The sequence below is a fragment of the Aquarana catesbeiana genome, linkage group LG01 (genome assembly GCF_042186555.1).
Source record: "Aquarana catesbeiana isolate 2022-GZ linkage group LG01, ASM4218655v1, whole genome shotgun sequence".
NCBI lineage: Eukaryota > Metazoa > Chordata > Amphibia > Anura > Ranidae > Aquarana > Aquarana catesbeiana.
In genome coordinates this window covers 857,840,898-857,861,594 of record NC_133324.1, presented here as the reverse complement: position 1 = coordinate 857,861,594, position 20,697 = coordinate 857,840,898, and the positions used below count along the sequence as shown (strand labels likewise).

General features: G+C 43.4%; 1 protein-coding gene across 1 annotated transcript; it reads left to right on the top strand.

The window, feature by feature from the left end:
• Positions 1 to 2,026: 2,026 nt before the first annotated feature.
• LOC141125007 (extracellular superoxide dismutase [Cu-Zn]-like) lies at positions 2,027 to 18,708 on the top strand. The gene is made up of 2 exons (XM_073612292.1): positions 2,027 to 2,137; positions 17,547 to 18,708. Exon 2 carries the CDS (start codon positions 17,560 to 17,562, stop codon positions 18,241 to 18,243), a length of 684 nt encoding a protein of 227 aa, XP_073468393.1. The 5' UTR covers positions 2,027 to 2,137; positions 17,547 to 17,559; the 3' UTR covers positions 18,244 to 18,708.
• The last annotated feature ends 1,989 nt before the right edge of the window (positions 18,709 to 20,697 follow it).

Sequence of the window (20,697 nt, the reverse complement as noted above, 5' to 3'; positions counted from 1 at the left end):
CTCCTTTACTGCAAAATCTGTCTAAACTGACTTACCCACTTTCATTTCCTATATTACTCATTTCCCCATTGATTGCAATTATTTATTTATTTATTTTTCTATTGCCTGATTTCAGGATAAGAAGAACAGATGAAACGGTGTGCTGAGAAAAAGGATCTGATATTTTCTGCTAATTACGTCTTCTTCAAACAGGTGATTTTCTGCATATAGTGGATTCCAGCTGTAAGAATCAGCAGGTGTGGATAGAGGAATCTGGTCAGTTTTTTTCATTCAACCCAATGGTTAAATAAAAAAACATAATCATCTATGGGCTGCTTTAAGTATATATTGACTCAATACTTGCCCAAGGCTATGAACACAACTTGAACACAACCTAACTCAACACACAGCCATTAATGTCTAAACCACTGGCAACAATAGTGAGTACACCTCTAAGTGAAAATGTCCAAATTGGGTACAAAGTGTCAATATTTTGTGTGGCCACCATTATTTTCCAGCACTGCCTTAACCCTCTCGGGCATGGAGTTCACCAGAACTTCACAGGTTGCCACTGGAGTCCTCTTCCACTTCTCCATGACGACATCACAGAGCTGGTGGATGTTAGAGACCTTGCACTCCTCCACCTTCTGTTTGAGGATGCCCCACAGGTGCTCAATAGGGTTTAGGTCTGGAGAAATGCTTGGCCAGTCCATCATCTTTACCCTCAGCTTCTTTAGAAAGGCAATGGTCATCTTGGAGGTGTATTTGGGGTCTATATGTTGGAATACTGCCCTGTGGCCCAGTCTCCGAAGGGAGGGGATCATGCTCTGCTTCAGTATGTCACAATACATGTTGGCATTCATGGTTTCCACAATTAACCTTGAGCTCCCCAGTGCCGGCAGCACTCATGCAGCCCCAGACCATGACACTCCCACCACCATGCTTGACTGTAGGCAAGACACACTTGTCTTTGTACTCCTCACCTAGTTGCCGCCACACATGCTTGACACCTCCTGAACCAAATAAGTTTGTATTGGTCTCATCAGATCACGGGACATGGTTCCAGTAATCCATGTCCTTAATCTGCTTGTCTTCAGCAAACTGTTTCTGGGCATTCTAGTGCATCATCTTTAGAAGAGGCTTCCTTCTGGGATGACAGCCATCCAGACCAATTCGATGCAGTGTGCGGCGTATGGTCTGAGCACTGACAGGCTGCCCCCACCCCTTCAACCTCTGCAGCAATGCTGGCAGCACTCATACATCTATTTCCCAAAGACAACCTCTGGATATGACGCTGAGCATGTGCACTCAACTCAACAACACTCAACCATGGCAAGGCCTGTTCTGAGTGGAACCTGTCCTGTTAAACCGCTGTATGGTCATGGCCATCATGCTGCAGCTCAGTTTCAGGGTCTTGTTAAATTTCTTATAGCCTAGGCCATCTTTATGTAGAGCAAACATTCTTTTTTTCAGATCCTCAGAGAGTTCTTTGCCACGAGGTGCCATGTTGAACTTCCAGTGACCAGTATGAGAGAGTGATAACAACAAATTTAACACACCTGCTCCCCATTCACATCTGAGACCTTGTAACACTTACTAGTCACATGACATCGGGGAGGGAAAATGGCTAATTGGGCCCAATTTGGACATTTTCACTTAGGGGGTGTACTCACTTTTGTTGCCAACGGTTTAAACATTAATGGCTGTGTGTTGAGTTATTTTGAGGGGACAGAACATTTACACTGTTATACAAGCTGTACACTCACTAATTTACATTGTAGCAAAGTGTCATTTCTCCAGTGATGTTACATGAAAAGATATAACAAAGTTTTTACAAAAGTGTGAGGGGTGTACTCACTTTTATGAGATACTGTCTGTGTATATATATATATATATATATATATATATATATATATATATATATATATATATATATATATATATTTTTTAACTTTCATAAAAAGTGCCTACATGTACGTCAGATCCTGGTTGATGAAGCGGCACTGATTCATTGGAAGCTGGAATGTGTATCCCAATCAGGGTGTCCCCCTCCCCCAGCAGTGGCTTACAAAACCAGTGCACAATGAGACTGGCTGCTCAGAGAGCATTCATCTGGGATACCTGCTTCACTGGACACAGGAGTCACATCGCTGCACAGGTAAATTGCATTTCATCTGAACTGTATTGCACACAGGTAGATGTTCTTCTATAAGCACCTTCTTAGTTTATCTATGATGTATCTTTATACGCATATTAGTGCAGGTGCTGATGGTGCAATGATTTGTTTTGCTAGTTTGTTATTCGTGCCCCAAAAACCAATTACATAGAAGATACAAGAATGTAGAAATAACCTGACTTCTGTCTGAAGGAATGCTGTACTTTTCTTTTCTGTCTGGGATTCAGATTAAAACTTGTGTTGGCACTGTTAAAATAGCCATACACATTTAGATTTCTTTTTCCATTCAGCCTGTGGGCTGAACAAAAGAAAATAAAAAAAAATCAATAGCTTCCAACATCCTTGGGGTGGAGGAATCTATTGTTCTTCTCTTAGGCTTGGTTTACACCTATGCAGTTTGCTTTTGATTTGTTTCTGCAGTACTTTTTGTGGTGCATTTTGCACTTTTGCACACACATTTGGCGCATTTTTTTTTTATATGCATTTTGCACTTTGCATATGTTGTTTTTTTGTTGGCCAATTTGTTGGTGGGTGGAATAAAAAACACAAATCGTGGCAAAGTTGCTGCAAAAACGCACTACATGCTTTTCTGTAGCTTCTCAATTGAAGTCTGTTGAACCAAAAATGCACCGTTTTGTTTTTTAAAAAAGTCCCTGACCCTTTCCAAAAATGCAGCGGCTGAATAAAGCATAGATGTGAGTGTGTTCCATAAGAAACCATGTTAAATGGCCTGTAGTGCTATTTTAGCAGCTATTGTATTCAGATGCCTGTCTGAATACCCATCTTTTAGGCTGCATTCACACCTCTGCGTTTTGAATCGCGGGCTAATTTGCTGCAATTCTGCCCTGGGATTTCACAGCGCCAACATGTAAATGATAAATCGCAGAACGCACATTTAAGATGCCATTTATTTGAATCGCACCTAAAATCGTGGTGCGGTTCTGTCGCAATTGTCGCGCAATAAATCACGCGGCAATCCGCATCACGTGAAGCATATTGCCCCGAAAGTAGCTCCTGAACTTTTTTTGGGCAACAAGCTTCACACATTGCAGGTTGCCACAATTGCAGTGTGATTTATCATGCCAGAACCACGATTTTAGGTGCTATTCATATGAGTGGCATCTCAAATGTGGGTTCTGCAATTTGTCATTCACACCTCTGCGCATTGAAATCGTGGGCAGAATTACAGCAACTCTTTCTGTAATTCAAAACCCTGAGGTGTGAATGCAGCCTTAAGATGCAGTCACTGTCCAGCCGATAATTTTCCACCAAACTCAGTTCATTTTTAAATAAACTTTTGACAAGCCATGTGGCACCCACAGGGCAACCTACAGCTTGAATTTCATTCATCAGAATCCGTTGAAGATCAAGCCATGTATGGCTAGTTTGAGTAATTGCTCTAAAAAATAATCTGTCATAAATGTATAGCATGCTGGCAGATTCTTCTGACCAATGCTTAATTTTTCCTCCTGCTTTGTGCCAATTATTTTTCAACTCTAAGAGAAGACCTGTAGTAAGTAAGAATATATTTTATATATATATAGGCGTGTTAAATGGCTTCATTAGTTGCTGACTCGTATTCCTGGAACAAGTATGCGGACTAAGGTGTCTGACTCTACTCTTCACTTGCCGCATGCTTGTTTCAGGTCAGTGATTTAGAAAGCATTGTGGCCATTAAATCAGTCAAGCAAACAGCATGTTCAGAAGGAGGTTAGCGATCAAGAGCAGTCTTTATTGAGGATGGGCTCAGGCATGTTCACAACTCCACGTGCCCATGTCCACCAAGAAGCCTGACACTGCGCAGCACTAATCACAGGCAGTGAGACATTTCCTGATCCGCGGTTGCACAGATCGGGAAATGTCTCACTACCTGTGATTAGCACTGTCCAGTGTCAGCTTCCTGGCGGGCGTGGGCACGGGCACGTGGAGTTGCGAACACATCTGAGCCCTGAGGCCATCCTTAGTCTTCATATTTGGTTCAGCATAATCTCTCTTTAAGCTGTTCAAAGATATGGGTCCAACCTCCCTCAGGCACTAGGATCAACATCGCTGACCCAAAAACAAACATGCGAGGCTGAGCCGAAATTCCCTGTTTATATGGGTGAACAGGGTAGGGGAAAGAAGGGGATAAGCAGAGTGATTTCACTGCAAATTTACTGATTTTGTCTTCATTGAGTTGCTTAGGCTGGGCATAGATGAGTATTTTTTATTTCTGTTCAATCAGCAGGTTGAACAGAAAAAAATTACTTAATATCCCTATCCAAAAATGACTTGATTCCCCTATTCTCATCCTACCCACTGAGCCTGTAAAGGTTTTGAGTCAGTAGTGATTGAGAATGTGCTGGAAGGAGATGAGCTACGCACAGATCTGAAGAGTGTAGAATCTGGAATCCAGGAACTTGGAGCAGAGAACATCCTGTGTGTTCACTCCACCACATCATGCTTCGCTCCTTGTGTGCCTGACAGGTAGGATATCATTGTGTAATAAGTAGTAACAGTGCCACAGATCTGTGCTCAAATGAACAGCTGCTACTCCAATAATTGTGAAAAAAGCAATTAGTGAACTGTGTAAAGTGATAAGAATAGCGCTAATCCACGCATAAAAAAACTTTGCAATCTGAAATGGTGAATACTACAAATTATAACATGCGTATATGTGTTAACCACTTCCCGACCGGTGCACGCCGATGTACGTCGGCAGAATGGCACGGCTGGGCAAATGGACTTACAGGTACGTCCATTTGAATTCCCCGCCGTGCCATTGCGTGCGCGTCGTCCGGGAGCTCCGTGAGTCGGGCCGCGGGTCCCGCGGACTCGATCGCCGCGGGAATACCCGCGATCGCCTCACGGAGAGGACGAACGGGGAGATGCTGATGTAAACAGCATCTCCCTGCTCTGCCTAGTGACAAGTGTCACTGATCACTGCTCCCTGTTATCGGGAGCAGTGATCAGTGTAGTGACACCGCTAGCCCATCCCCCCTACAGTTAGAATCACTCCCCTAGGACACGCTTAATCCCTGCCTGCGCCCTAGTGGTTAACCCCTTCACTGCCAGTGTCATTTACACAGTAATCAGTGCATTTTTAATCGCACTGATCGCTGTATAAATGACAATGGTCCCAAAATGGTCTAAACTGAGAAAAAAAATGTTTTTTTTATATATTTTGGGGGGATATTTATTATAGCAAAATGTAAAAAATAATGCGTTTTTTTCAAAATTGTCACTCTTATTTTGTTTATAGCGCAAAAAATAAAAATCGCAGAGGTGATCAAATACCACCAAGAGAAAGCTCTATTTGTGGGAAAAAAAGGACGTCAATTTTGTTTGAGAGCCATGTCGCATGACCGCGCAATTGTCAGTTAAAGCGACGCAGTGCCAAATCGCAAAAAGTGCTCTGGTCAGGAAGGGGGTAAAATCTTCCGGGGCTGAAGCGGTTAAACCAATGCAATATGCAATATTTATAAAGTGCTAGTGCTTAATATAAACTCTATGCAACATACTATAAAGTTGCTGGGATAAGGTAAAGAAAAGATCAAAAAATGTACAACAATGAATGTCAATATTCAAATAGTAAACAAAAAATAAAATAAAATAAAAATGAGTGAACAAAGTTCACCAATATGTGAATCCTTCACCCCTCTCTCTCTCTCTCAATTGCACTCACCAGATGAATAATTGGATATATCAACTGGAGGAACACACTCTTCACTAGTGGCGTCACTAGGGGGTGGCTAATGGGGCTATAGCCTCGAATCTGGGGCCCATAGCCCCAAGTCCAGGGCCGGCCCTACCGTGAGCCTGTCACAGCGCTGTCCCACACAGCTGTGTTACTTTCACTGAGTCCACACTCGGTGGTTCACTGACAGCCAGAGCCAGAGATCGGTGTGAGAGCGAGTCTCCTCCCCTGCTCCAGCCATATCATAGAGTCCGGAGGAACTTTCTCAAACAAGCTCCTGAGCTGGGGAGGCGGCAGGTGAGTGCAGAGGGAGGGGGAAGGGGGGGGACTCTGTACTACCCTAGCCTGTCTGTATACCCTAGCCTGTCTGTATACCCTAGCCTGTCTTCTGTATACACTAGCCTGTCTTCTATATACCCTAGCCTCTCTGTATACACTAGCCTGTTTTCTATATACACTAACCTCTCTGTATGTGGCAATCTGTATCTGGTGGCAGGTAACTTGACAAGCTCTCTGGGGACCCTGATGTAAGAGGGAGGCTCTCTGGGGACCCGCAGATGTAAAGGGGAGGCTCTCTGGGGACCCCGAAGTAAAGGGGAGGCTCTCTGAGCAACCTGATGTAAGGGGGGAGGCCCTCTGGGGACCCTATTTGCGATTGCTAGTTCACACTTGCAGTCCATGACAGGTCTGGAGGTGAATGGCTATACATAGCCGAGTGTGGTACTCCCTAGTGTCGGGCAGGCACTCTTCAAATGTGAATGGAATGCAAATAGTCTTTTAATAAGCCTGTATAATATTTGTTACGCTATGGAAGCCTCCTTTCTTTTTCTTTGTCTTTCCCATGATATGCTGTAATTGTTGAGAGAAAAACTATGATTGATGACCATCTATGAAGAGTGTGTTCTTCCAGTTGATATATCCAATTGTTCATCTGATGAGTCCAATTGAGAGAGAGCAGTGAAGGATTCACATATTGGTGAAGTTTGCTTTTTTGTGATAATCACATAAGGAAAGACTGTTCACTTATTTTGTATTTTTTGTTTACTATTTGAATATTAACATTCATCGTTGCACATTTTTAAAATCTTTTCTGCACCTTATCTCAGCAAAGTTATAGTAGCACTTTATAGATATTACATATTTTATTGGTTTAACACATATATTTACACATGTAAATGTTGAACAATTGGTTTAAACACATTGCAAAGTTTTTTTGTGTGTGGATTAGTGCTATTCTTATCACTTTACACAGTATATCATTGTGACCTATCTTCTGCTTAACCACTTGACCTCCAGAAGGTTTTGCCCCCTTAATGACCAGACCATTTTTTGCTATTCAGCACTGTGATACTTTAACTGGCCATTGTGCGGTCATGCAACACTGTACACAAATTAAATTTATATAATTTTTTTACAAAAATAGAGCTTTCATTTGACAAAAGACTAAAAAATTTGAAAAAAAAAAACCCAATATATTCTACTTTCTGTAGAAATTAATTCAATTATCCTATCCAATAAAATCTAATTTCTTCATACATTAAGGCCAAAATAAATCCAATGAAAAGCTAGTTATCCTATCCAAAAAAATCTAATTTCTTCATACATTTAGGCCAAAATGCTCCTAAAAAGTGTTGGTTGGGTTTGTTTTAAAGTTATAGCATCTATAAACTATGGTGTATATATTTGAAAATTGACCAATCTAATTTTCTTTAGGTCCTTTAAAATACCCCCCAATTGACCCCTGTAGACATGCCCCCGTAGGGGTTGCTGAATGTTGTGGTTCACCTGTCACCCTGCCCAGCCTGGTATCCATCTTTCAGGCACTCAGACACAGACCAGTCCATAAGCTTTGTTTTTTTTGTATTTTATTGAGGGGATTGAACTTAGATGGGAATAGGAAATTATGGGATGCCCAGAAAGATTCAGTGCAACTTGCTTGGAACTTCTATATACACTCCTGTATATATACTCCAATCTTCTTACCAGCACAACTCTTGCTTAAGACCTCTTTCCCTTCACTCCTCCAGCAATTCACTTGCTGCAGTCCATTACTCCTCCAGCACTTCACTTGCTGCAGACCGTAACTCTTCCAGACCAGCTAGCACCACATGCTTAGGCCTGACACTAACTCAGCCAGGCCTTGGCGAATTGCCTTTTACAGGCAGGGACCGCAGGCCCCTATAGTGTAGCAAATAAAAAGTTATTGGTGCTAACTGTCCTCTTCCCAGCTAGTGATCCCAGATAGCTTTCTTCAGGCCCTACGAGCCAGCCTGGCTGCATTGACCTCTCTCCGCTGCCCTTCCCAAAGTCCACTCTTCTGGTTCTGCACCCATCTCAAACTGCAAACTCTGTTCTTTCAGGCGTGCCTCCCCAGTCCTCCTGACTGTGCTTCTCTCACCAGCCCTCCAGGCTGCAACCAGTTGTCCTCCCTGGAGTCTCTCCTGTTGTCCTCTCCTTGCTCTCTCATGTGCCTCTCTCCCAGGATCTCTTCTCTCCTCCTGGATCCACCCGAGCCCCGATCCAAGCTGGGGATTGGTCAAGGCTCCTTAATATACCCCAGGCAGCTCCACCTCTCCTCCTCTCTTTATAGCACCTTCTAGAAAGAAGAGGGAGGTGACAGTGATGCTACCTGTGAGTCATCCAGCCTGCCCTTAGTCACTTCCAGCCCAGAATAAAAACAAACAGGCCTAGCCACCAGCTAGGCCTGCCTAAATTTTCCTACCCTATAGAAAAATCCTCACTCTAGCACCTACCTATCTAGTATTTAGTAAGAGGCATGGTGAGTTTTTTGAAGTTGTACTTTTTTTGTCACCATTTATTTTGGCCAATTAAGAAATGAAATAAAGTTTTTTTGTTTTTTTGTCACCAGTGCAGTACAGCATCATATGATTGTTGTGGTAATGATCAGGGATGCTGACTGGTGACAGTATGTAAAATAAAGAAAATAAAAAATGTTTTTTTTTCTTTTACATACTTTCATCGCTCTGGGGGTGGTGGTGGTGGGGGGGGGGGGGTTGCTGATACAGTGTTTCCCTTCATGACAGCTTTCTTTCTCCTGATATGCTGTTATTCGCTACAGCTAATCACATGGTGCAGGGTGCTGTGATTGGCCGAAGTACCATGCGATAGCTGTGGGCCAATCACAGCACCACTACAGAAAGCACAGCTGTTATGAATGAAGCTCATTCATAACAGCTGTGTATACATTGCGATCACATGATCCCCCGACCACTCAAAGTGGTCCCGGTCACTCCAGGGGACACATCGATTACAGGAGTAAATAAGTAAAATATATAGGTTGCCAGTATTGACTCCTTTCTGAAAATATTTATTCCCTGGTTGGCGCGCTGAATGGCTTCATTAGTTGCTGACTAGTGTTCCTGGAACAAGTATGCGGACCAAGGTGTCTGACTTCACTCTTAACTTGCTGCATGCTTGTTTCAGGTTAGTGACTGAGGAAGCATTGTGGTCATTGAATCAGTCAAGCAAACATGTTTAGAAGGAGGTTAGCGGGCGGGAGCAATCTTCATATTTGGTTCAGCATAATTTTTCTTTCAGCTGTTCAAAGATATGGGACCAACCTCCCTCAGGCACTAGGATCAGCACCGCTGACCCAAAAACAGACATAAGAATCAGCCGAAATTTCAGGTTAACTGCGTGAAGAGGGTAGGGAAAAGAAGGGGGATAAGCAGAGTGATTTCACTGAAAAATTACTGATTCTGTCTTCATTGAGTTACTTAGGCTGGATGTAGATAAGTCTTTTTTTTTTTCCCTTCAATCAGCGGGTCGAAAAATTTAAAATGACTTGATTCCCTCATCCACACACTCAATGTGAATAAGTGGATGGGGGAGCCTGTAAAGGTTTTTAGCCAGTAGTGATTGAGAATTTGCTGGAAGGGGATGAGCTACACACAGATCTGAACAGTGTAGAATCTTAAATCCAGAAACTTGTGTGTTTATTCCATCACATCATGCTTCCTTCTCGTGTGCCTGACAGGTAGGATGTCATTGTGACCTCTCTACTATTTAAAGCATATCTAAAACCAAAAACAAACATTTAATATATTGCAGCTTACCAAGGTGTGGTAGCTGCAATTGTTTTCTGTGTTTAGGTATTTTTGCCTTACATTTTACATCTGATCAGTAATACACTTCCTGTCTTAAGTAAAGTGGTTCTAAAGACTTAAGTTTTTTTCTTTTTTTTTTTTTTACCTTGATGTAGCATCCTCCTAGTTCAGAGTAGGCTGCTAGGTAAATTTGGTTTAGCTCTTCTGTAACAATTGAGCAGGGCTGTTGTTCAGTGTCTGACAGGCTGCTGTTTTGTTACTCCCCCCAGTCTTCTAGAGACCTCTATAAGTATAGTGGGAGGGAGAGCAGGGCAAGCAACCTGACTATTTATGGGACTCCAGCCAATCCCTGGGGAGGTGTGCCCAAAAGGTGGAGGGAGAGCCCATACATTTTCTGAGGCCTGGCAACCAGGGTGCAGAGTTCCTGGGTTCAATTCTTCAGGAGGATGCCCCTGGGGCTGAGAGACCTTGAGGCAGGGGTGGCTCATCCAATAGGGGGGAGAAGGTCGCTGCCACCCCCCCCTGCCCATTACTTTCTTGAGCCACAGTCCCAACCCTGCGCTGCCCTCTTACTTCTGGATAGACCCTCACACAGCCTGGCAGCCAGATGCCCCCAGGATAGGCCCAGTCTCCGACCTAGCAGCCCTGGAAAGATGACACACGTCCACCCAGACGGCAGTCCGGGTGGCACAGAACATAGATCACCTGACTCCACTCAAATATATAGGTTCTCCCAGCAGCCTAAGTGATTCAAGAAAACCCCTGCCCATTGGCTGAGATATCCCATATACCCATAACTCGACCTTAAAATGTTCTTCTCACATCTAATACCACCAAGTGCCCGGCCACCTAGTGGCAAAAGAGAAAATTACAACAAGGCCAAACTTGGGGAGAAATCCATGGATCTCTAACAACTATCTATAGTAGCCACCTCTGACAAGGAATTTGGTGAGGAGCTCCCTAACTAAACCCAAGGGCGCTACACGCACACAACACTCAGGATCAAGCACACATGTGCCCCCAAAACAAGAGGCTTGGTATGGGGGCACAGAGGAGGAGAAGCAAAGATCCCCAGCAGGGGACCCTAGAAGCGGAGGTTCAGGGCCGCTCTGTGCAATACTCAGAGAAGGTGAGTATAACATGTTTGTTGTTTTAATTAAAAAATAAAAATGCCTTTAGTAACACAAGCGCAGGTATCATAAAGATTAGGGCATGTTTTGTAACGCTCAGCATTTAGGGATGGGATAGGTCTAAATTAGGGGTCTCCAAAGTTCAGCCATGGGCCAAATCTAGCCTGATAGTACATTTTATATGGCCCACAGCTAAAGTCCTCAGACTCACTGCACTATTAGTCTCCACTTGCCACTGCACTGCCACTAACACAACACCCACTAGCTGTATGCAGGGCAAGTCCCTGCAACCCACCAACAAAGCCCATTCCCTGCACTGTGATGTGAAATTGAATGCTAGGACCGCTGATGTGCTAGCAACCAATGACTTGTTCAGCGTGGCAGCTCCCACCTGCTTTTCAAATCTGTGTCCCTGAAGCTTACAGCGTGTTTGAGAAACAGCGGAGAAAGAGCTAGGAAATGCAGCAAACAGTAACATAAGAGGAAAGTGTGTGCTGGACATTGTGGGGAGACTGATGGGGATGCAGATGTGGGGGATATTGATGGGGACATAGATGTGGGAAGAGACTGACTGGTACACGGATGTAGGGGAGACACTGATATAAGCCCCCCTTTCATCTGTGTCCCCATCAGATTCCTCCTTAAGTCTGGCATCTTGCATAAATAACTGACTTTTTTTTTCGGCCCATAATTATGTGTAAAATATGTGATGTGGCCCTCCTACTGAAAAGTTTAAAGGCCTCTGCTCTAGATCATTATAATATTGGAGATAAGACAACCAGGTTAAGCTGAGTAGGCAAAAGAAGCCAAAAAGCCCTCCAATAAAAGCTATTTTTGGTTAAATTTGTAATTCAGCATATCCCTCCCTGATTACACTGTACCTTTAGAAGCCTTCAGTAACCAGAAAGCTTCAATACATCTTAGTATTGAAGGCTGGTCCACTTTCTACACAGAGCTGGATTTCTGCATAGCCAACATAGTCCATGGTCTGGTTTTCTATACTATCCCCAATAAGTTGCTGAGTGCTGGTAACACATTCCTGTGTATACTTCCATTTAGATTCAGTACTACCACCTGCTTGACAGTGTACAAGTCAGCTGGGTCTTCAATGTTGCTATATGTACTTTGTGTTTACAGGTCCCCCACCGTGCGCTTATACACATAGACAGTGGCAGTTGGTTCCCTATCTTTTTTTTAGGGGGGGGGGGCAGCAAAAAAAACACCCAACAAGCCCCCCACCCTCCTCCTGTCGATCCGCAAACAAACACCTCCCCCACCTGTTGCTCGCCTGGCCGCCCATCAGCCCCTCACTTACCCCATCCAGGTCACGGCAGCTTCCCCCTGCATCTCCTTCTTGGTACCTCCCCCCTGGCCATTGTCACACAACTAGGTGGGCTCAGGGCGCAGTCCGCTCTTTTTTGAAGCCAATTAGAGCTTCAGGCTCTAATCACATGCTTAAAAAAAAAAAAAAAAACCCTATTGACATCCATGTGTTCGGTGCCCTGCATGGAGATTAGGGGTCGGGCGCATAGATTGGGGGACGGTGCCCCTAATAGAGCGGCCACCACTGCACCTAGAACTGACAAGATAGCAGAAATTCGGGACAGTTTGCTCTACCCAATTCATCTTTGGCCCTTGGTGCAGTGTTAATTTTGGCAGCAAACTTTGATTAAGTTTTACTCTTATGCCATGTACACACGATAGGATTTTCCGATGGAAAATGTGTGATAGGACCTTGTTGTCGGAAATTCCGACCGTGTGTGGGCTCCATCACACATTTTCCATCGGAATTTCCGACACACAAAGTTTGAGAGCTTGCTATAAAATTTTCCGACAGCAAAATCCGTTGTCGGAAATTCCGATCGCACAAATCCGACGCACAAAGTGCCACACATGCTCAGAATAAATTAAGAGATGAAAGCTATTGGCTACTGCCCCTTTTATAGTCCTGACGTATGTGTTTTACGTCACCGCGTTTAGAGCGATCAGATTTTCCGACAACTTTATGTGACCGTGTGTATGCAAGACAAGTTTGAGATAAACATCCGTCGGAAAAAATCCATGGATTTTGTTGTCGGAATGTCCGATCAATGTCCGACCGTGTGTACAGGGCATTAGTCTTAGGACTAAAATGGCATTTTAGTTTTAGTCCCATTTTAGTCTTCTGCAATTGTTTTCGTTTTAGTCATATTTAGTCGACTAAATATCCAGTACATTTTAGTCGACTGAAATCGAATGGGTGTAATTAAATTGTAATGCATTAGTTAACATTTCTCTACAATTTCAAAACTCATTATATACTGCTGGAGTGAAAAATCTCATATGTTATTATTTAAGGTATTGAGGTATGAACATGCACTAAAGACCATTGTTAATTTTGAAGTCAAATTTCAATTTAGTTTTAGTCTTAGTCTTTTGACTAAAATGCCATTTTAGTTTTAATCGTATTTTAGTCGACTAAAATAGTATTCATTTAGTCGACTAAAATGTTTTAGTCATTTTAGTAGAGGAAATTAACACTGCCTTGGTGTACTGTTCAGAGTGGGTGAACTGTCTCTTTCAGCTTCTCAGCTTCCAGCTAGATGTGCGTTTCTAGGCTATGAAGTTTGATCTTGTTATGCCCCGTACACACGGTCGGACTTTGTTCGGACATTCCGACAACAAAATCCTAGGATTTTTTCCGACGGATGTTGGCTCAAACTTGTCTTGCATACACACGGTCACACAAAGTTGTCGGAAAATCCGATCGTTTTAAACGCGGTGACGTAAAACATGTACGTCGAGACTATAAACGGGGCAGTGGCCAATAGCTTTCATCTCTTTATTTATTCTGAGCATGCGTGGCACTTTGTCCCTCGGATTTGTGTACACACGATCGGAATTTCCGACAACGGATTTTGTTGTCGGAAAATTTTATCTCCTGCTCTCCAACTTTGTGTGTCGGAAAATCCGATGGAAAATGTCCGATGGAGCCCACACACGGTCGGAATTTCCGACAACACGCTCCGATCAGACATTTTCCATCGGAAAATCCGACCGTGTGTACGGGGCATTAGTGTGATACTATTACTAGATTGTCAATAAGGGTATTACTGATGTGGTACATGACTGTTAGCCCAGCCTTTCCCTTTTCACACAGCCCCTATCAGCAGAGCAGGGGGCGGGAGGAGCTGAAGATCGGCATAAAGAACAGGAGTCTTTTCATATTAACAAGCAGTTAATCACCCACTTAACATGATAAGTTGGGCAGCTCCCGCCCTCCATCACGATCTGCAGCTCCTTCTGCCCTACTGATAGGATGACATAGTCGGCAAGACAGGAGACCCGCCTGTCCCTATTTTGCCATAGGTAGGACTGTGCAGGGGATGTAGAGACTGAAATGGGGCAGTGAGAGAAGAAAAGGGGAGCATGACTGCAAGGGGCACTGTGATTGGGGGGGGGCTGTGATTGTCAGCGGGAATTGTAATGTAAAGGGACACTGTGATATAAAGGAGACTGCACTGTAAAGGGACACTGTAATCATTACAGTACAGTCCCCTTTATATCACAGTACCCCTTTACAGTACGGTCCCCGTACATTAATGTAAAGGGGACTGCACTGTAATGTAAAAGGGGGCTTTGATGTGAAAGGTACCTGAGGACACTGTGGGACTGCTTGTTAAAGGGGACTATGGACACTGTAAAAAGGGTTGTGGTGTGAAGGGGGCTGAGGACAAACTCCGTGAATATCCAGTCCACTCCCCCGGTCCCTGTAAAAATTGATTGCCACAAAAGCGATCCCTAGTGGCAAAAAGTTTGGGGACCGCTGATTTAAGTATTGAAAGCAGCAGGCCAGCGTGACAGTTAGGCAACCATTTTCCATACCTCCCAACTTTCTGAGATGGGAATGAGGGACACCTATCAGCAAAAGTATGCAGACATAGGACACACTCCTTGCCACGCCCCCTTAAAGGAGAATTGTACAAAAAAAAATAAGATTGGTTAAACCCACAAGTGTTTTTTTACCACTACAATTCCTTTATATTGGCTTTTGGAATTTACAAATGCAGCAATTTAGAAATCAGATGAAAGGTTTAGCTCTGGATAACACTTTTTGATAGATAAAAGTGCATTTTATATACATTTATATAGATCAGACCAAAATGAGGGACAAATGAGGAGGAATGAGGGACAGAGAGACATTGCTCCAAATCAGGGACAGTCCCTCGAAATCAGGGACAATTTGGAGGTATGATTTTCAGAAGAGATCTATCAACACTGTGCGGGCGGCACAGTGGTGTAGTGGTTAGCACTCTCACCTAGCAGTAAAAAGGGTCGCTGGTTCGAATCCCAACCACGACACTACCTGCTTGGAGTTTGCATGTTCTCCCTCACTCACTCAGGCTGAACTCAATGGACTGGTGTCTTTATTCAACCTTACTAACTATGTAACAATAGTAGCCCTCAATTTTCCTTTAAGAAGGCAATGCTAATACTACTTTCTAATAATTCTGTAGGTATTAAAGAGGCCATGCAGTGAGATGTTGATAGTAAATGGACCATACAATGAAAGAGGTATACCATCTGGCTGAGAGGCTGTAAAGCTGGAGACACAGGACATACTCTCTTCGAACAGGCTGTTAGACAACAATTCCATTTTGTATTTACCATAAACCAGGGGTCTCCAAACTTTCTTAGAGGGGGGCCGGACTTTGGACATTGGGAGTAGAAAATGCCCCAGGATCAGTGCCCCATCATTGGTTTTAAAGGGAGGAAGTGTCCCATTGATGGTGTTAGTAGGGGAATAGTGACCCAAGGGCAAGATAATGGCAAGCAAGGGGCCACATCTGGCCCCTGGGCCACAGTTTGGAGACCACTGCCAAGAGACATTCCATCAGATCTGTCACACAGTACAAAAAAGGACAGACTAAGCATGAATAATGTATTGGAAATTATATTATTACCTCCACTGCATGAAGGATCCATAGTGACTGTGCCACAGTAAGTGATTCCTTGTTACATGGCAAGTGTAGCGGCCTAACACATGGCGCTACCCTTACAGCATGGAAGTGGTATGTATCACCAGCATGTCTCATTTCTTATCAGGACTTTTTTGAGGAAACAGTGACCACCGTAATGTAGTGTGTAACAATGCAGTTTTAAATACACCAGTAAAAAAAAAAAAAAAAAAAAATCTTCCCTCCCATCACTTATGGCATCATTGGAATGTCATGTCTCACCTAAAATACATACACAATGGACGTACACTATCAGGATGATCAAAGCAAATTATTTGAAGTACCACTAAACACATACATGTTACAATAAATCAAAATCAGACCACTCTTCCATCCTGGCCCAGAATGGGCCCTTTCCCTGCATGTGTAGCTCACAACACAATTGATGAGGCTCCATGGCACTAGATTCAGCTGGGAACAGAAGGGGCAGAATTGGGCCAATCAGGCTTTACTACACTGCACAGTACACAAGGGGCTAGTTGAGCAGCCATTGCTGATTTCATATTCTGCAATGATAATTTATTTGCTCTAATGCCATCCCTCTGGCCTTAATACTTTCAGTCTCCCATTCAGAGCAATAAAGCAGTGTCTTCTGTCCTAAAGTGGTTCTAAAGGCAGCCAGCCCCCCGCCCCCCTTATACTCACCTGAGCCCCATCTCGATCCTGTGATGTTGCACGAGAGCCTCAGCTGTCCCGGACTCTACCTCCTGATGGGCTAGGACACAGCAGCGGCCACCTCTTTACAAAAAAAGGAAATAGTGGGCCATACTTCTCATTCTGTACATTGTAGTAATGTTCTCATTATTGGTATTGGCATTGTTGACCATGAAGCAGCCAAAAATGTAGCTGCTATGTCGGTCACCGGCACTCAATTAAAGATCAACGAACATTGTATGTCTATTTATCAAACCATCACCTACGCCAATTATTGCCAATGTTATAGGGCCTTGCAGGGTCACTGTCACCTTGAGGAAGGTTGTGCCTTGAAGTCCAGTGAGGCCCTGATACTTTGACAAATTTTGACATATGTGACAGTTTGAAAAATAAACACACATTTTTCGATCAAGTGGTTCTCATTTGGGGTTCCATGACCGGCATGTAGTTCAGTGAGTGTCTTCAGTTATTTCCTGGTGGAGATGGAAAAATGGCGGCAGCCAAGCCCGCTGGCAAAAAGCAGCTCTGGAAATGCATCTTATGCCCATCTGGGTTTCTGAATGAGGGGCTAATTTAATACATTCTCCTCCGATAACAGCAGACCTACGCCAATACAAATCAGAACATTTCACATGGTTTTCCCTAATGTAATGTCACCAGTTAAGTTGACACTTCTGTCATGCTACCTCTAGAGGGCACTGCCTGAAAAGGGTACACCACTATGCAGAGTATATTAATGAAAATGTGCATACAAATGATTCTATAGCTGTGTTCAATTCTGTTTGGACTGAGAATCCTCATCTATGGAACAATGGCTCTCTTGATTACAGACATTGCTGTCTTAATATATTTTATTCTATTTTTCAGGGATCATTGCATCATGCACTTCGTATTTTCCTTGGTCTTTGTTCCGTTGGTTTATACATCCTATGGTGGCCAACCAGAGGCAAGACAAAGAAGTGAGGCTGAAATATTAAAAGACATTCATGAAAAAGTTGATGATTTATGGAATGTATATGGTAGCAAATATCCCCTTCTAAATAATGCTGACAGGGTGATATATGCTACCTGTAATTTGCAACCAAATCCTCTACTAAATGCGACTGAGCCTAAAATCACTGGAAAAGTTCTGTTCAAGCAGACCTACCCACAAGGCAAACTGGAGGCATACTTTGATGTACAAGGATTTCCTCAGAGTGAATCTATGAGAGCCATTCACATTCACACCTTTGGTGACTTCAGTAGCGGCTGTAACACTGCTGGAGGACACTACAATCCATATTCTGTAAATCATCCCCATCATCTTGGAGATTTTGGAAATTTCAATGTCCAGAATGGAGAGATCAAGCAACACCTCTCTAATCTTAAACCTAGCCTCTTTGGCCCAGTCTCTGTTATGGGTAGATCAGTTGTTTTACACAAGTTTATTGATGACCTTGGCAAAGGCAATAACCCGGCCAGTCTGGAAAATGGAAACGCTGGACCACGTCTAGCTTGTTGTGTGATTGGGTACACCGATAATGCCAGCTGGAATAAATTGATGCCAGAGTCTGATGGCAAATAGCATGATGAATCCATATTAAATAGCAATAAAAAGGGTCCATCTACTAAAATAGAATTTAAAAAAAGATGATTGGGAGGTTGAACCCTGTGGGGAGATTTCTGCACCTGAGGTTTAAGCTCCACTGATTTGCTGCATCCAATATAAGGGAGTCTCAAACTACACGTCAAAGAATTTTACACTTTGGATTGAATGTTACCATATACAACAAGATATATTAGTCTCTTAGATGATAGGTGGGGAAATGGGGGAATCTAGCAGGGAGATCTCATTACTGAAATTCCCCAGTGATATAACAAGGCAATGGGTCACTCACTGACCTGCATCCATCAGTTACTGAAATATCAGTTTTGAGTAACAGTGGTGATCAATAATGCAAAATCACTGTTTTATTTTGCATAATGTTTGTAATTTTACTTAGCAATGAGGACAATGTGTTTAAAATGTATGTTATGTTTGATTTATTTGCTTCTTTAAACTGCTGTTAAATAAAAGTTGACTTGAAATCAAATAAACATGTTTATGTTCAGATATTTACAGCTGCAAGATAAACTGTGCAACATAGCCAAGTCTATTGATGAATGCTTGAAGTGTAGGACTGTCCCCTTAGGGGTTGCTTGGTAATACATGACCTTGTGAACTTTCCATCCCCTCTGACACTCTAGGTTCAGACATGTTGTGTATACCTTTAAATGACACACAGACAAAATGCAAGTATTTAAACTCTCTATTACTTTACTTACTCAGGAAGAAAGAGATTTAAGTGAAGGATTAGTTGCCAAGTCCTGGTTACAGCCATAACTAGGTTGAAATAATGCCTTCAGTAATAACAATTAATAACGACAAGTGAATGATAACAATGTACACAGTCACAAATGAGTCCCTTGAGGAAGCTAATGATGGATTGAGGAAATGTTTCTGACTAAAGAGGAACCCCAGGTCGGCCTATAATACCTTTAATCCTAATGAGAGCTAATGTATTATAGATACCAAGGATGTGTCCCCTTTAAGAGCCATAACAAATAATGTGGTTCCCGCCCCCACCCTCTATTTCACTATTGGAGTGTGTTATGCGTGATATCTTTCAAGATAATGTTTGGAATTTTCTAAAATGCTGAAAATAATAATAAAGTAAAAAAAGAGCAATAACCATGATGTCCTAACAGCAAGGCCTTGCACTATCTTCACCGGCAAGTTGGAGCTCATAAACAAGAATTCCTTAATGTGGTAAAGTGATGATGAACAAGGCAAGATAGCTGACTCTGTCTTATAGCAATCCTCTATGTCAGGGGTCAGCAAACTTTTTCTACTTAAGGGCCATATTCAATGTATGTGAATGCATGGAGGGCCGCATTCACCTGCTAATAAATAAAGATGGGGGGAGGTGGCTGTGGACAGGGAGGGGGGTACAGTGGTGGCTGTGGAGGGGGGGAGGATACAGAGGTGGCTGTGGACAGGGGGGGTTTACAGAGGTGGCTGTGGACAGGGGGGTTACAGAGGTGGCTGTGGACAGGGGGGGGGTACAGTGGTGGCTGTGGACGGGGGGGGGGTACAGTGGTGGCTGTGGACGGGGGGGGTACTGCGGTGGCTGTAGATGGGGGGATACAAAAGTGGCTGTGGACGGGGGGGTACAGTGGGGGCTGTGGACAGGGGGAGGATAGAGAGGTCTTTTAGCAATCCTCTATGTCAGGGATCAGCCACCTTTTTCTACTTAAGGACCGGATTCAATGTATGTGAATGCATGGAGGGCCGCATTCACCTGCTAATACAGGTAAATGAAGATGGGTGGGTACAGAGGTGGCTGTGGATGGGGGGGTACAGTGGTGGCTGTGGACAGGGAGATACAGAGGTGGTTGTGGACAAGGGGGGGGATACAGAGGTGGTTGTGGACAAGGGGGGGATACAGAGGTGGTTGTGGACGGGGGGGATACAGCGGTGGCTGTGGACGGGGGGGTACAGAGGTGGCTGTGGACAGAAGGTACAAGAAAATGCTTGCCCAGGGTCCTAACAATATTAAAGACGGCCCTGAATATTCCTATTATTCACTCTGTTTAACAATGTCATCTGCAAAAGTGTTTGTTCCTTATAGCAGGCGTACTTATCAATCATTGACACTTCCTCCAGCTTTCTACCTGAAAATGCAGGAGGAAATATGTACAGGAGCCTGACACTGCACCAGCGAATCACCGATCATGAGTGCAATGCTTTGCAGGCTCCTGTAAGGAATAATATTAAACGCCCATTTTTTCCATCAAAAATATGTGCATTTATTATTTTTTTCCTTTAAAGTGGTTTATAAACCCTTACATATACCCTGTGCAGTGACTATCCTCGGTTGATACAGAGTGATGAAACAAATCCTCCTCTAAGTTGTACCTGTTTATCTGCAGTCTTCTCGTGTCTGCAACCGTTTTAAGTCCAGAAATTAGAAGCTTGTCTGAGTTGTCTGAAAAAAAA